This window comes from Bombina bombina, chromosome 7 (genome assembly GCF_027579735.1).
Source record: "Bombina bombina isolate aBomBom1 chromosome 7, aBomBom1.pri, whole genome shotgun sequence".
Classification (NCBI taxonomy): domain Eukaryota; kingdom Metazoa; phylum Chordata; class Amphibia; order Anura; family Bombinatoridae; genus Bombina; species Bombina bombina.
The window spans coordinates 416309576-416324986 of NC_069505.1; the positions used below are offsets into that span (position 1 = coordinate 416309576).

Consider the following 15411-nt stretch of genomic DNA (forward strand, 5'->3'; position numbering starts at 1 on the left):
TACACCCATGTAAAGAATATGTTTAATGTTCCTTTTAAGCTGCACAAGTAGGTGTACGTGCACATACTAACTAAATCAGGTCTTAGGAGCTTGTTCAGTCGGTTTTTATTTGTGTGCATATAAGGGCATGAGCTGGCACAGTTATTGCAGAGGGTTTCCTATGAAGAGCTTAAAATAGAGGGAAGGAGATGTTGCGGTGATAACTTAGAACGTGATAAGCCACCTAATGTCATGCTGAAAATATACCCAACACTTTACAGGCTCTTGCTTTCTGATATAACGACACATTGGCGCAGAGCTGTAGTAATGTTGGTCTCCCCCCTGTGCCCCCTAGGACTGCCTGCACTGCTACCTATGTGGCAAGAACAGCAACAGTGAGCGACAATGGCAGAAGCACATCCAGTCAGAAAAGCACAAAGAGCGAGTGTTCACATCTGAGAGTGAGGACAGTACGTGGAAGTTCCGTTTCCCTGCAGGAGAATTCCAGCTCTGTGACAGGTGAGGGTTGTGACGATTCCTGGAGTGGTGGAGAGCAGAGAGAAATCCTGACACTCAAGAATGGAGACATAAGTGAGCTTTAGTGAATCAGATGCATACAATAACATAGGGACTGGTGAGGCTCAAGGGATCCTTAGTGAATCAGCTACATACAATAACATAGGGACTTTTGAGGTTCAAGGGATCCTTAGTGAATCAGCTACATACAATAACATAGGGACTGGTGAGGCTCAAGGGATCCTTAGTGAATCAGCTACATACAATAACATAGGGACTGGTGAGGCTCAAGGGATCCTTAGTGAATCAGCTACATACAATAACATAGGGACTTTTGAGGTTCAAGGGATCCTTAGTGAATCAGCTACATACAGTAACATAGGGACTGGTGAGGCTCAAGGGATCCTTAGTGAATCAGCTACATAGAATAACATTGGGACAGGTGAGGCTCAAGGGATCCTTAGTGAATCAGCTACATACAATAACATAGGGACTGGTGAGGCTCAAGGGATCCTTAGTGAATCAGCTACATACAATAACATAGGGACTGGTGAGGCTCAAGGGATCCTTAGTGAATCAGCTACATAGAATAACATTGGGACAGGTGAGGCTCAAGGAATCCTTATTGAATCAGCTACATACAATAACATAGGGACAGGTGAGGCTCAAGGGATCCTTAGTGAATCAGCTACATACAATAACATAGGGACTGGTGAGGCTCAAGGGATCCTTAGTGAATCAGCTACATACAATAACATAGGGACTGGTGAGGCTCAAGGGATCCTTAGTGAATCAGCTACATACAATAACATAAGGACTGGTGAGGCACAAGGGATCCTTAGTGAATCAGCTACATACAATAACATTGGGACTGGTGAGGCTCAAGGGATCCTTAGTGAATCAGCTACATACAATAACATTGGGACTGGTGAGGCTCAAGGGATCCTTAGTGAATCAGCTACATACAATAACATAGGGACTTTTGAGGTTCAAGGGATCCTTAGTGAATCAGCTACATACAATAACATAGGGACTGGTGAGGCTCAAGGGATCCTTAGTGAATCAGCTACATAGAATAACATTGGGACAGGTGAGGCTCAAGGGATCCTTAGTGAATCAGCTACATACAATAACATAGGGACTGGTGAGGCTCAAGGGATCCTTAGTGAATCAGCTACATACAATAACATAGGGACTGGTGAGGCTCAAGGGATCCTTAGTGAATCAGCTACATAGAATAACATTGGGACAGGTGAGGCTCAAGGAATCCTTATTGAATCAGCTACATACAATAACATAGGGACAGGTGAGGCTCAAGGGATCCTTAGTGAATCAGCTACATACAATAACATAGGGACTGGTGAGGCTCAAGGGATCCTTAGTGAATCAGCTACATACAATAACATAGGGACTGGTGAGGCTCAAGGGATCCTTAGTGAATCAGCTACATACAATAACATAAGGACTGGTGAGGCACAAGGGATCCTTAGTGAATCAGCTACATACAATAACATAGGGACAGGTGAGGCTGGAGGGAGCTTTAAAGGATCGGCTACATACAATAACATAGGGACTGGTGAGGCTGGAGGGAGCTTTAAATGATCGGCTACATACAATAACATAGGGACAGGGAGAGAAAGGATTGCAGGGAGGCGCAGAGGGTATGGGGAGCAGGGAAAGAGAAAGAGACCCGGGGGAGTTGTAGAGGGAGAGTAAGGGGCACAGAGGGAAAAGGGAGCAGAGCGGGGCAATAGAGAGACTCAGGGGAGATGCAGAGGGAGTGAACCAGAAAGATGGGAAGGGAAGCAGGGATATGTAGAGTAAGGGAAAGGGGCGCAGGTAGGCACAGAGGGTAATGGAAGCAGGTTGGCTCAGGGAGAGAAAGAGACCCAGGGAGAAGCAGAAGGAGAGACAGGGATCTAAAATACCCAGGTGTAAACCTTTATTTCTGCTTCTTCCCCCAGTTTTAAAGAATCCCAGAGCTGCCCCCATGAGGACAATTGTCCCTTTGCTCACAGCCAGGAGGAGCTGGATGAATGGTTGGAGAGGAGAGAGCTCCTACGGCAGAAGGTTTTTAAAGCTCGCAAGGACATGCTGCTAGAGCCCACCGATACAGACTTCGGCAAATACAGCTTCTTATTGAAGGACATAGTGTGAGGGGTACGCATGAGAACGAATGGAAGAAGTGCTGATGATCACCTTTCCATGGGGTCTAAAAGACATGCAGTCCACTGCTACAGAGCTGGGCATCCTTCTGTCATGGCACATCTTTGGACTTTCTTAACCTTAGACAATTAACTAATTATATGTGTTTTTAAAGCACCAATCCAGCCTCTTCAATTTTGTTTGAATGTTGAAAACCAACCCCTTGGCTGCCAGAGAGAGCATTCTGTTGTCCCTTTCTGGCTATCAAGTGGTTAAAGGAACTCATAACAAGGAAAAATCCATAGAAATATGGTACAAACCCATGTTATAAGTGAAAGCAAACACTCTCCTTGACATTTTTTTTTAGATAGCATTTATCTTCCTTGTTCAAAAAATTCCAGCCTAAAAGAATGTTAAACTTTCTTTACGATAAAGGGAATAATTCTTCATAAAATTGCTTATATTGGGGGACGGTCATCAAGTCGGCAGCAGCATAAAGTTATTCCACTCATTACGTTTAGAAAAATTTGCATTGCTAATTGAAGTAAAAAATACAGTATAATCCTAGTGTTATATTAGCTGCCAAAAATCATACTATATCAGGCGTGTGAATTAAACATGATTAATTAAAGACTGCTCCTATCCAAGTTCTAGGTAACTACCGTTCAACGCGCGTTTTTTACACACTGGTTTGATAGTGAATGTATCTAATAGTATTCTGTACACTACCAAAATGAATTACAATTATCATTTTTAATGAATGTGACGTTATTGTGGGTATGTACAACTTGCAAGCCTCATTAGCAAGGTTTATTGACAATGAAATGCTGAGCGAAGCCTTTGATTGCAAGTTGTCGAAAATGCATTTCCCGCATGAAATTGGGGAGCATGATCAAAAATAAGTATAGTCACTTAAAAAATGTTATATTCTGCATCTCTTAGGTCATTTCCATACTTTTAAAAAATATATTTGGTAGGTACTGTTTTATGACCTGATATATTTCAGTATTCTGTAGTTTTACTGTATCTTTATATTGGAAATGATACTTTGATAGTATTTAATCCTCTGCCCAAATGTCCCGGCATATTCCCTAAAATATAATATATGGTGCTCACACCCTGGAGAATATTGCATTGATGTTATGTAAATTATGTTAAAAAAAAATCTTGTTTTCATTATTTTGCCTTTTGTTTGCCAGAGAGGGATGCAATATATGGAATTTACCGGAGCTCATTCTGGCACAGAAGGGGATAATACATTTGAGGTTACTGGACAAAATTTGGCAGCTTGAACCTTTCAAATTAAAGGGACATGTTAATGCAGAAATAAAAAGCTCCGACTTATTAGAGCATGTATTTATTTGCATTAGTGTCCCTTTTCTAACTATGTGTTTAACGCCGGTGAGAGCCACAACACATTACAGCTTCTGAGCTGGACTTGGCTGAAGAGCCAATCAGGAGCAGCATACATATGTATTCTCCAATCATTGACCAAGCTAGCAAGGGGGTCGTTTTGACATTTAGACAATGTTATTGATCTGTCATGTATTTGGTATGCACAAGACTGAAATTGATTATTTTCTATACAGTATATTGTTTGCGTCCTGAAATAAGATATGCAATCATAGGTGACCCATCCTACGAGAATTAACCAATAAATCATAGCATTGTTGAAAAAATGAACTTGAATTACATTTCAAATATGTATCCTTGTTTGAGAAAAAACAAAATTCTGCTTTATTTTGTTATGCACAAAAAAAAAATCTTAACAGATGCAAATGTACCTGCCCCTCAGTGAAGGGATAATCTGTGTTTCTTCTTAAAGACACAATGAGTCCACGGATCATCTTCATTACTTATGGATATTCACTTCCTTGTCAGCAGGAAGAGACAAAGAGCACCACAGCAGAGCTGTTAAATAGCTCCTCCCTTTCCTCCCACTCCAGTCATTCTCTTTGCCTACGTTAGTGATAGGAAGCAGGTAAAGTGAGGTGTTAGTTTAGATTCTATAATCAAGAGTTTTTTGTTTTATGGGTAGTGCCAGAGAGTGCTACTTTGTTCTGGGGTGTAGCCTAATCCATATCTGTATCTACAGTAGAGCTCTGGTGAGCTATGGGAACTTGTGGGACATAATTCTCACTGTTCCTCCCATTTTCAGCTGCCCCATATCCTTCAGCCTGAGATTACTGACTCAGCATTGCTTATCTCTCAGGCCAATGTGAGGGAGAGGACCTCTCAAGCTTGGGAACTGCCCTACTGCCAGGCAGTGTTTGAGGTAAGTGCTGCCTTTTTCTGGGATCTAAGGAGTCTCAGTGTTTGTTTCATTAGCACTACGGTGCATAAGGGGTTAATGGTAAACCTTACTTTTGTGGGGACAGTTTCAGACTTTCAGAAAAGAAGTCTTACTTGAGCAGTGATTAGGTGCAGGCACTGGGGCTGGAGTTATGTTGCTATTTTTATTTTCACTATAATGGAGGGCTCTGGTGGTTTCACTTTAGTTTTTTCCCTGAGAGGGAAGCAGAGACTTGCAGCACGCCCACAAAGGGCGGGACTTCCTGTTTTTTGGACCCTCTGCTTGTAGCACTATTTCCAAGCAGTTGCAGGTCTTCAGATGTGCTGTACTGGAGTTTATCTGGGCTAGAGCAGCATGTAGAACACTTTTCATGCGCTTTTAGCACAGATGCGGTCCTAGTTCGGTTTTTCTGGCAGGTTGCAGTAACGGATCATTTCTACAAGGGATCCGGTAGCATTGGTTAAGGTAGGAGCACCTCAGCAGGTTGCTGTGGTGCAGAGGTTTAATTACTGCTTACATTTTCTAACCGTTTTGTAACTACAGCAAAATTAGAAGTTTGTCAAGAGAAAGAAAAACTGTTTAAATTTAAAGAGACAGTAACGGTTTTTGATCATTTTATTTTATTGTTATTCCCAGTATTTTTTCTGCTCAATACCAATATTTTATGTGAAAAAATGGACCAAGATGAGGTGCAAGCTGTTACATGTGCTTTATGTCTTGATGCAAATGTTGAACCACCAATTCCTTTCTGTCCTACATGTATTGAAAGTGAATTTTAGGGATAACATTTCTGCTGAGCCAATCTCCTCTCAGACAGATGTTATCCAAGAGTCCTCTGACGAGGGTTAATTTTTGCAGCAACTTTCTCCCCAAGTGTCCCAAAAATTATCGCCCTCACCAGCAGTTCCCTGCACGTTTACTGTAGTTCCTTCTGGAATTTCACTACAGGACATAGCTTCTCTTATGTCTACTACTATCTCTGATGCTCTGTCTGCCTTTCCAATGTTGCAGGGCCATCGCAAGAGAAGGTCCATTTCTGCAGTTAGCGAGGTTTCTGATGCTGTGGTAGCTATCTCAGAAGTCTCTTCTCACAGATCTGAGGAAGAGGTTCCTGCTCTGGCATCTGAAGGAGAAATCTCTGCTTCGGAGGAGGTGTTACCTTTGACCGACTCAGAAGTGGTATCTTTCAGGTTTAAACTGGAACATCTTCGTCTCTTACTTAGAGAGGTTTTAATTACCCTAGATGATAGTGACTCCACAGTGATGGTTGTCCCCCCAAAGTCTAGCACATTAGACAGATATTATGAGGTACCTTCCTTTACAGATGTTTTTCCAGTTCCTAAGAAGGCCTCTGAAATTATTAATAGAGAATGGGAGAGACCTGGTATTCCTTTCTCTCCTTCTCCTATTTTCAAGAAGATGTTTCCTATAGCTGACTCAGTTAAAGAGGTTTGGCAAACTGTTCCTAAGGTAGAATGAGCTGCTTCAACCTTGGCTAAGAGAACTACTATCCCTATAGAGGATAGCTGTGCTTTTATAGATCCGATGGACAAAAAATTAGAGGGTCTACTCAAGAAAATATGTTCACCAGGGTATGCAGTAGCAACCGGCGGTCTGTGTAACTACCGTCAAGAATGCGGCAGCCTACTGGTTTGATGCTCTGGCTGATGCCCTCAGGCAAAAAACTCCCTTGGACGAGATCCAGGACAGGATAAAGGCTCTTAAGCTAGCTAATGCCTTTATCTCGGATTCCACCCTTCAAGTTATTAAGTTGGGGGCCAAAATTTCAAGTTTCTCTATCTTGGCTCGCAGGGCCTTATGCCTGAAACCTTGGTCTGCGGACGTTTCATCTAAGTCAAAGCTTCTAGCTGTCCCTTACAAGGGGAAGACCCTGTTTGGTCCTGAGCTGAAAGAGATTATTTCTGCCATTACGGGAGGTAAGGGTCACCTTCTCCCTCAGGAAAAAAAGATTAGGCAGAAAGGAAGACAAAGTAATTTCCGTTCCTTTTGCAACTTCAAGGGATTCTCTTCCTCTTCTCCCTCAACTAAGCAGGAACAAGCTAAATCTAATTGGAGACCCGCCCAATCTTGGAATAAGGGTAAGCAATCCAAGAAGGCGGCCAATGACTCCAAGATAGCATGAAGGTTTTGCCCCTGATCCGGGACAAATGGATCTGGTAGGGGGCAGACTTTCTTTTTTCGCTCAAGCCTGGGTTCAGGACGTTCAGGATCCCTGGGCTATAGAAATAGTGTCTCAGGTATACAAGCTGGAGTTCAAAATTTGTCCTCCCAGGGGCAGGTTTCTAATTTCAAGGTTATCTGTAGACCAGACAAAAAGATAGGCGTTCTTGCATTGTGTAGAAGACCTCTTAGCTCTGGGAGTGATCGTTCCAATTCCACCTCAAGATCAAGGTATGGGATTCTATTCCAATCTGTTTGTGGCTCCCAAGAAGGAAGGAACCTTCAGACCAATTCTAGACCTCAAGAGTCTAAACAAGTTAACAAGTTTCTCAGAGTGCCATCCTTCAGGATGGAAACTATTCGTTCCATCCTTCCCTTGATCCAGGAGAGTCAGTTTATGACAACAGTAGATTTAAAGGACGCATACCTGCATGTTCCCATTCACAGGGATCATCACAGGTTCTTAAGGTTTGCCTTTCTAGACAAACATTTCCAGTTTGTGGCTCTTCCTTTCAGTCTTGCCACGGCTCCCAGAATCTTCACAAAGGTCTCTTCTTGGGGTGCTTCGTTCAAGAGGCATTGCGGTGTCGCTGTATCTGGACGATATCCTAGTTCAGGTGCCGTCCTTTCAGCTAGCAAAATCACACACGGACCTGGTAGTGGCTTTCCTAAGGTCACACGGGGGGAAGGTGAATCTAGAAAAGAGCTCTTTAGTTCCTCATACAAGAGTGACCTTTCTAGGGACCATCATCTCTGTCTATGAAGATTTTTCTGACAGAAGTCAGGAAATTAAAGATTATCGATACCTGTCGAGCTCTCAAATCTTCTCCTCGTCCTTCTGTGGTCCAGTGCATGGAGTTCATAGGTCTGATGGTAGCGGCAATGGACATTGTCCTGTTTGCTCGCTTTCATCTCAGAGCTCTGCAGTTGGAGATGCTCAAACAATGGAACGGAGCTTATTTGGACTTGTCCCCTCGACTTCTATTGGCACAGGAGACAGGGGAGTCTTTTCTTTGATGGTTGTGTCTAGATCATCTCTCCCAGGAAACATGTTTTCGCAGACCATCCTGGGAGATTGTGACAACAGATGCCTTCAGGGGTGGGGAGCAGTTTGGGGCTCCCTAAGGGCTCAGGGGATATGGTTTCAGACAGTCTCTTTTACCCATAAACATTCTGGAACTGAGAGCGATCTACAATGCTCTCCTGACCTGGCCTCAGCTAGGTTCAGTTTATCGGATTCCAGATGGACAACATAACGTCAGTGGCCTACATCAACCATCAGGGAGGAACAAGGAGTTCCTTGACGATGACAGAGGTTTTCAAAATAATTCAGTGGGCGGAGGCCCATTCTTGTTGTCTGTCGGCAATCCACATCCCAGGGGTGGACAACTGGGAGGCGGATTTTCTGAGCAGACAGACCTTTCATCCGGGGGAGTGGGAACTTCATCCGGACGTGTTCTCCCGTCTGATCCTCAAATAGGGGCAGCCGGAGTTGGATCTCATGGCATCCAGGCAGAATGCCAAACTTCCCAGGTACGGGTCGAGATCCTCAGGTGGAGCTGATAGATGTTTTGGCGGCCCCTTGGTCCTTCAACCTAACCTATCCGTTTCCTCAGTTTGCTCTCCTTCTGCGAGTGATTGTCCGGATCAAACAGGAATGGGCTTCAGTGATTCTCATAGCACCGGCCTGGCCTCACAGGATCTGGTATGCAGTCTCTACCTCCTTGGAGGCTTCCGCTTCGAAAGGACCTTGTGATTCAGGGACCCTTCCATCATCCAAATCTAGATACTCTGAAGCTGACTGCTTGGAGATTGAACAGTTGATTCTAGCTAAGCGAGGTTTCTCTGACTCAGTCATAGACATTTTGATTCAGACTCGTAAGCCTGTCACTAGAAAGATTTATCACAAGATTTGGCGTAAATACCTTTATTGGTGTGAATCCAAGGGCTACTCCTGGAGTAGAGTTAGGATTCCTAGGATTTTATCTTTTCTCCAGGAAGGATTGGAGAAAGGATTATCTACAAGTTCTTTAAAGGGTCAAATTTCAGCATTATCTATCCTGTTACACAAGCGTCTAGCTGATGTCCCTAATGTTCAGTCTTTTTGTCAGGCCTTAACCAGAATTAGGCCTGTGTTTAGACCAGTTACTCCTCCATGGAGTCTTAATTTAGTTCTCAAGGTTCTTCAAGGGTTTCCGTTTGAACCTATGCATTTTTTAGATATCAAGTTGTTATCTTGGAAGGTTTTATTTTTGTTAGCGATTTCTTCTGCTCGTAGAGTGTCTGAGCTTTCAGCATTACAACGTGAGCCCCCTTACCTTATATTTCATGCGGATAAGGTTGTCTTACGTACAAAATTTGGATTTCTTCCCAAGGTTGTTTCTGATCGGAACATTAATCAGGAAATTGTTGTACCTTCCTTGTGTCCTAATCCTCCTAAGAAGGAGAGGCTCTTACACAATTTGGATGTAGTTCGTGCTTTAAAGTTTTATTTACAGGCAAATAAAGACTTTTGCCAGTTTTCCTCTTTGTTTGTGGTATTTTCAGGCAAACGTAGGGGACAGAAAGCTATGGCTGTTTCTCTTTCTTTTTGGCTGAAGAGTATTATACGTTTGGCTTACGAAACTGCTGGACAGCAGCCTCCTGAGAGGATTACGGCTCATTCCACTTGGGCGGTTGCTTCCTCATGGGCATTCAAAAATGAAGCTTCTGTGGAACAGATTTGCAAGGCTGCAACTTGGTCTTCTCTTCACACTTTTTACAACATTTTGCAAATTTGATACTTTTGCCTTGGCTGAGGCGGTTTTGGGAGAAAGGTTCTTCATGCAGTGGTGCCTTCCGTTTAGGTATACTGTCTTGTCCCTCCCGTATCATCCGTGTACTCTAGCTTGGGTATTGGATCCCATAAGTAATGAAGATGATCCGTGGACTCATTGTGTCTTTAAGAAGAAAAGAAAATGTATGCTTACCTGATAAATGTATTTTTTCTTAGACACGATGAGTCCACAGCCCGCCCTGTCATTTTTAGACAGGATGTTTTTTATTGTAAACTTCAGTCACCTCTGCACCTTGGCTTTTGCTTTCTCTTCCTAACTTTGGTCAAATGACTGGAATTGGAGGGAAGGGAGGAGCTATTTAACAGCTCTGCTGTGGTGCTCTTTGCCTCTTCCTGCTGACCAGGAAGTGAATATCCCATAAGTAATGAAGATGATCCGTGGACTCATTGTGTCTAAAAATAAATACATTTATCAGGTAAGCATAAATTTTCTTTTTTTATGGGTTTATCCTGGTGAGATTCTATTTATGTAGTTATTTTGCTCAACACAGGTGACTGTAAAGAAGGGCATCAGCTCATGTTATTACGTGCTGTAGAAGTATTAGAGATAAATGTGACTTTTCCTCTGTTACGTTTTATAGCTCCTGTTACTGCTTACTTCCCTCCTAGACATACATTTCTTTTATACAGGTGGTGAGAGACCACGATCCATTAATCCTGGGATCTATTCTTCCCTACCACTAGAAGGAGGCAAAGATTCCCAAACATATATATATGTGTGTTATTTGATATTTCTGCTTTATTATTTATTATCGGTTACTTTAAAACTGTTAATATGTTTATTTTTAACCGCGTCATTTTTTCACACGTGTACATTCTTCCTGATGGGAAAGAGTCCACAGTCGCATTCATTACTTATGGGAAATAAGAACCTGGCCACCTGGAGGAGGCAAAGACCCACCAGCCAAAGGCTTAAATACTCCTCCTGGAGGGCCTGGGCGAAAGTTAGAGTCCGGAGATGCAGTGGGAACTTCCCCTGCCACACCATCCCGAATCTCGTTATAACTGCTCCTTTCAGCACTTGGCGTTGTCGAACTTCGCTTTGCTACCTGCTGTCTTCTCTCGAGTCCATGATGGAGGCGCTGCTACTATTTGTGACACGGCGTAGATTCCGGTAAGATCGTTTCATTTTATTACATTGTCTGTAATGTGATATATTATGACAGTATAGTATGGGCCTTGTTGAGGCACCTTCAGTACAGATCTTGGAATCAAGGGATATTTCCTCCTTAGGGTCAATTGGTGAATGGGGAAGGGGTCTCTTATCATGTTTCTTATGTGATTCAACATGCATTGAGTATGTGTGTACAGGCTCTGAAGCTGAGACATGTAGCGTTACTCTATGCGGTGCATAGTTTTTTTTTCTCAAGGCTTGTGATTGCACGGCCCAAGACTAAAAACCTTTGGGTTATGGGTATATGCCTGTTTGTTTAGACTTGCTTATCCTTTATTGTTGTCCTAGTTTTGCTGCCTTTCGGTGGTACGCTTTTTGGATTTTGCAGGCATCTGCTGACTGTGTGTGTTTACGCTTGGGCGGGGTTTCTCCCCTTCCGCATTCGTGACCAGGTGGCGACGGAGGAAAGAGTCTGCTCTGCTGAGATCTGGTCATAGGAGGTGGTGAGTGCCCCAGCCATTGTTTGCCGGGACCCTCGGGCTCGGAGGACCTTGGGTCTACTGAGCCATCGGCCTCTGGGGGCTCTTTTCCTCAGGAGGCGCCTTCCCAATCGCACACTCCTTTTGCTTTCGCAGGTGACCCTGACTTTGATGTCTCCTTCGTGCAGGGTGGATTGTTTCCCCCAGAGATGGCAGGACATTTACGTTTTAATATTTTATTGGCGCTGATTCATCTGCAAGATCCCGAGGGTTCCTTGCAGTTATGTGCCTATCCAGGGTGTTCAGACTGTGAATGGCACTATAATATCCCCCCCCCCCCCCAGGGGTGATTGTTCCCCCATGTTGTTCCTTTCGTTATAGGATTGTGCGGCTGCGTGTCCTACTACAACGTCTTTTTGGTTTATTGGGGGATCCTTTCTTTTATCGTCCGGGGACTTCTCAGTTCTCGCACGGTTCTTCTGAATAGATGAGGGGTGTGATCTTATCTCCGGTCTGTCTATTATGAGCTTTCCCAACCTCCTTTTCTGAGGGTTCCGGTCTCCTGCGGAGACATAGTTCCTTCTGGGCGGATGCCTTTGGGTGCCTTTGTTTATTTTATCCGAGTCGGATTTAATTACTTTATATTTTTTTCCTACGGGAATTCTGGGATTGTTTGGATTTAGTTCTTCCACGGATGTCGTTACCGGATTCGTTGGGAGTTTGTTGTGTGCACTGTTAGTGAGGCATGTTGCGCCTGGCTGGTCAGGGGGGACCTACTGGTTCACTTGTTTTTGTTGTTTGTTTTTATACACTACACTTTACATCGCGACCTTCAGGTTTGGATGTAGCAGCGCTTGGGCTGGCCGTGTCAGTCTGCTCCAGAGACATGGACCGGTGGGGTTCCACTGCGTCCCTTCGCATCCCTGGCCTGAGGGGTGAGCTCCTCGTTGCTGCGTGTGGTTCTGGCCTTTTGGGCTGCCTTTGGTGGTTCTTCTAGAGACTAGGTGCCGTTGGGTGGCTAGTATAGGTCTGGTCATGCTGAGGTGGCTGCTTACTCCTACCTCTGCTTCGGGAGCTTTTGATGCTCTGATGGGATCTTGAATGTTGCAGCTCACCCTGGTTTTCTCCGGTGTTGTCACTGGTATTTCGGTTGTTTTAGCCACCCCTTAGGGGTCAGGAACCAAGGTGAGCTCAGTCCTCTGAATCTCGTGCCTCGTGACTGCAGGTCCGGGGTTTTTCTTCTTGGACTCGGGATGCGTGTTTTATCGCAGTATATATCCCGTGTCCTTCTTTGCTTGCTGTTCAAGGTCTTCCTTTTCTCCTGTTAAGTGTGGTTACCTTAAGAAAATGTTTGTTCAACAAGGTTTTATATTGCAACCTCTTGCATGTATTGCGCCTGTCACGGCTGCAGCAGCATTTTGGTTTGAGTCTCTGGAAGAGACACTTCAATCATCTACACTAGATGAGATTACACACAAACTTAAAGCCCTTAAGTTAGCTAACTCATTTATTTCAGATGCCGTAGTACATTTAACTAAACTTACGGCTAAGAATTCCGGATTTGCCATTCAGGCACGCAGAGCACTGTGGCTAAAATCCTGGTCAGCTGATGTTACTTCTAAATCTAAATTGCTTAATATACCTTTCAAAGGGCAAACCTTATTCGGGCCCGGGTTGAAAGAGATTATCGCTGACATTACAGGAGGTAAAGGCCATGCCCTGCCTCAGGACAAAGCCAAACCTAGGGCTAGACAGTCTAATTTTCGTTCCTTTCGTAATTTCAAAGCAGGAACAGCATCAACTTCCTCTGCACCAAAACAGGAAGGAGCTGTTGCTCGCTACAGACAAGGCTGGAAACCTAACCAGTCCTGGAACAAGGGCAAGCAGGCCAGGAAACCTGCTGCTGCCCCTAAGACAGCATGAATCGAGGGCCCCCGATCCGGGACCGGATCTAGTAGGAGGCAGACTTTCTCTCTTCGCCCAGGCTTGGGCAAGAGATGTTCAGGATCCCTGGGCGTTAGAGATCATATCTCAGGGATACCTTCTGGACTTCAAATCCTCTCCCCCAAGAGGGAGATTTCATCTGTCAAGGTTGTCAACAAACCAAATAAAGAAAGAAGCGTTCCTACGCTGCGTACAAGATCTTTTATTAATGGGAGTGATCCATCCAGTTCCGCGGTCGGAACAAGGACAAGGGTTTTACTCAAATCTGTTTGTAGTTCCCAAAAAAGAGGGAACTTTCAGGCCAATCTTGGATTTAAAGATCCTAAACAAATTCCTAAGAGTTCCATCGTTCAAGATGGAAACTATTCGAACAATTTTGCCCATGATCCAAGAGGGTCAGTACATGACCACAGTGGATTTTAAGGATGCTTACCTTCACATACCGATTCACAGAAATCATTACCGGTATCTAAGGTTTGCCTTTCTAGACAGGCATTACCAGTTTGTAGCTCTTCCATTCGGATTGGCTACGGCTCCAAGAATCTTCACAAAGGTTCTGGGTACTCTTCTGGCGGTACTAAGACCGCGAGGAATTTCGGTAGCTCCGTACCTAGACGACATTCTGATACAAGCTTCAAGCTTTCAAACTGCCAAGTCTCATACAGAGTTAGTACTGGCATTTCTAAGGTCGCATGGATGGAAGGTGAACGAAAAGAAGAGTTCTCTCTTTCCACTCACAAGAGTTCCCTTCTTGGGGACTCTGATAGATTCTGTAGAAATGAAGATTTACCTGACAGAAGACAGGTTAACAAAGCTTCAAAATGCATGCCGTGTCCTTCATTCCATTCAACACCCGTCAGTAGCTCAATGCATGGAGGTGATTGGCTTAATGGTAGCGGCAATGGACATAGTACCTTTTGCACGCCTACATCTCAGACCGCTGCAATTGTGCATGCTAAGTCAGTGGAATGGGGATTACTCAGATTTGTCCCCCACTCTGAATCTGAATCGAGACCAGAAATTCTCTTCTATGGTGGCTTTATCGGCCACACCTGTCCAGGGGGATGCCATTCAGCAGGCCAGACTGGACAATTGTAACAACAGACGCCAGCCTACTAGGTTGGGGCGCTGTCTGGAATTCTCTGAAGGCTCAGGGACTATGGAATCAGGAGGAGAGTCTCCTTCCAATAAACATTCTGGAATTGAGAGCAGTTCTCAATGCCCTTCTGGCTTGGCCCCAGTTAACAACTCGGGGGTTCATCAGGTTTCAGTCGGACAACATCACGACTGTAGCTTACATCAACCATCAGGGAGGGACAAGAAGCTCCCTAGCAATGATGGAAGTATCAAAGATAATTCGCTGGGCAGAGTCTCACTCTTGCCACCTGTCTGCAATCCACATCCCGGGAGTGGAGAACTGGGAGGCGGATTTCTTAAGTCGTCAGACTTTTCATCCGGGGGAGTGGGAACTTCATCCGGAGGTCTTTGCCCAGATACTTCGACGTTGGGGCAAACCAGAGATAGATCTCATGGCGTCTCGTCAGAACGCCAAGCTTCCTCGCTACGGGTCCAGATCCAGGGATCCGGGAGCGGTTTTGATAGATGCTTTGACAGCACCTTGGACCTTCGGGATGGCTTATGTGTTTCCACCCTTCCCGATGCTTCCTCGATTGATTGCCAGAATCAAACAGGAGAGAGCATCAGTGATTCTAATAGCACCTGCATGGCCACGCAGGACTTGGTATGCAGATCTAGTGGACATGTCATCCTGTCCGCCTTGGTCTCTACCTCTGAAACAGGACCTTCTGATCCAGGGTCCATTCAAACATCAAAATCTAACTTCTCTGAAGCTGACTGCTTGGAAATTGAACGCTTGATTTTATCAAAACGTGGGTTTTCTGAGCCAGTTGTTGATACCTTAATA

General features: G+C 44.4%; 1 protein-coding gene across 1 annotated transcript in view; it reads left to right on the top strand.

The window, feature by feature from the left end:
* Window positions 1-4323, top strand: part of ZC3H7B (zinc finger CCCH-type containing 7B) — a 224609-nt gene extending 220286 nt beyond the window's left edge. Inside the window, exons 22-23 of the mRNA XM_053721231.1 lie at window positions 335-498; window positions 2460-4323. Of these exons, the coding sequence (XP_053577206.1) occupies window positions 335-498; window positions 2460-2652 (357 nt within the window). The 3' untranslated portion in view covers window positions 2653-4323. The remainder of the gene's footprint in view (window positions 1-334; window positions 499-2459) is intronic.
* Window positions 4324-15411: the final 11088 nt, after the last annotated feature.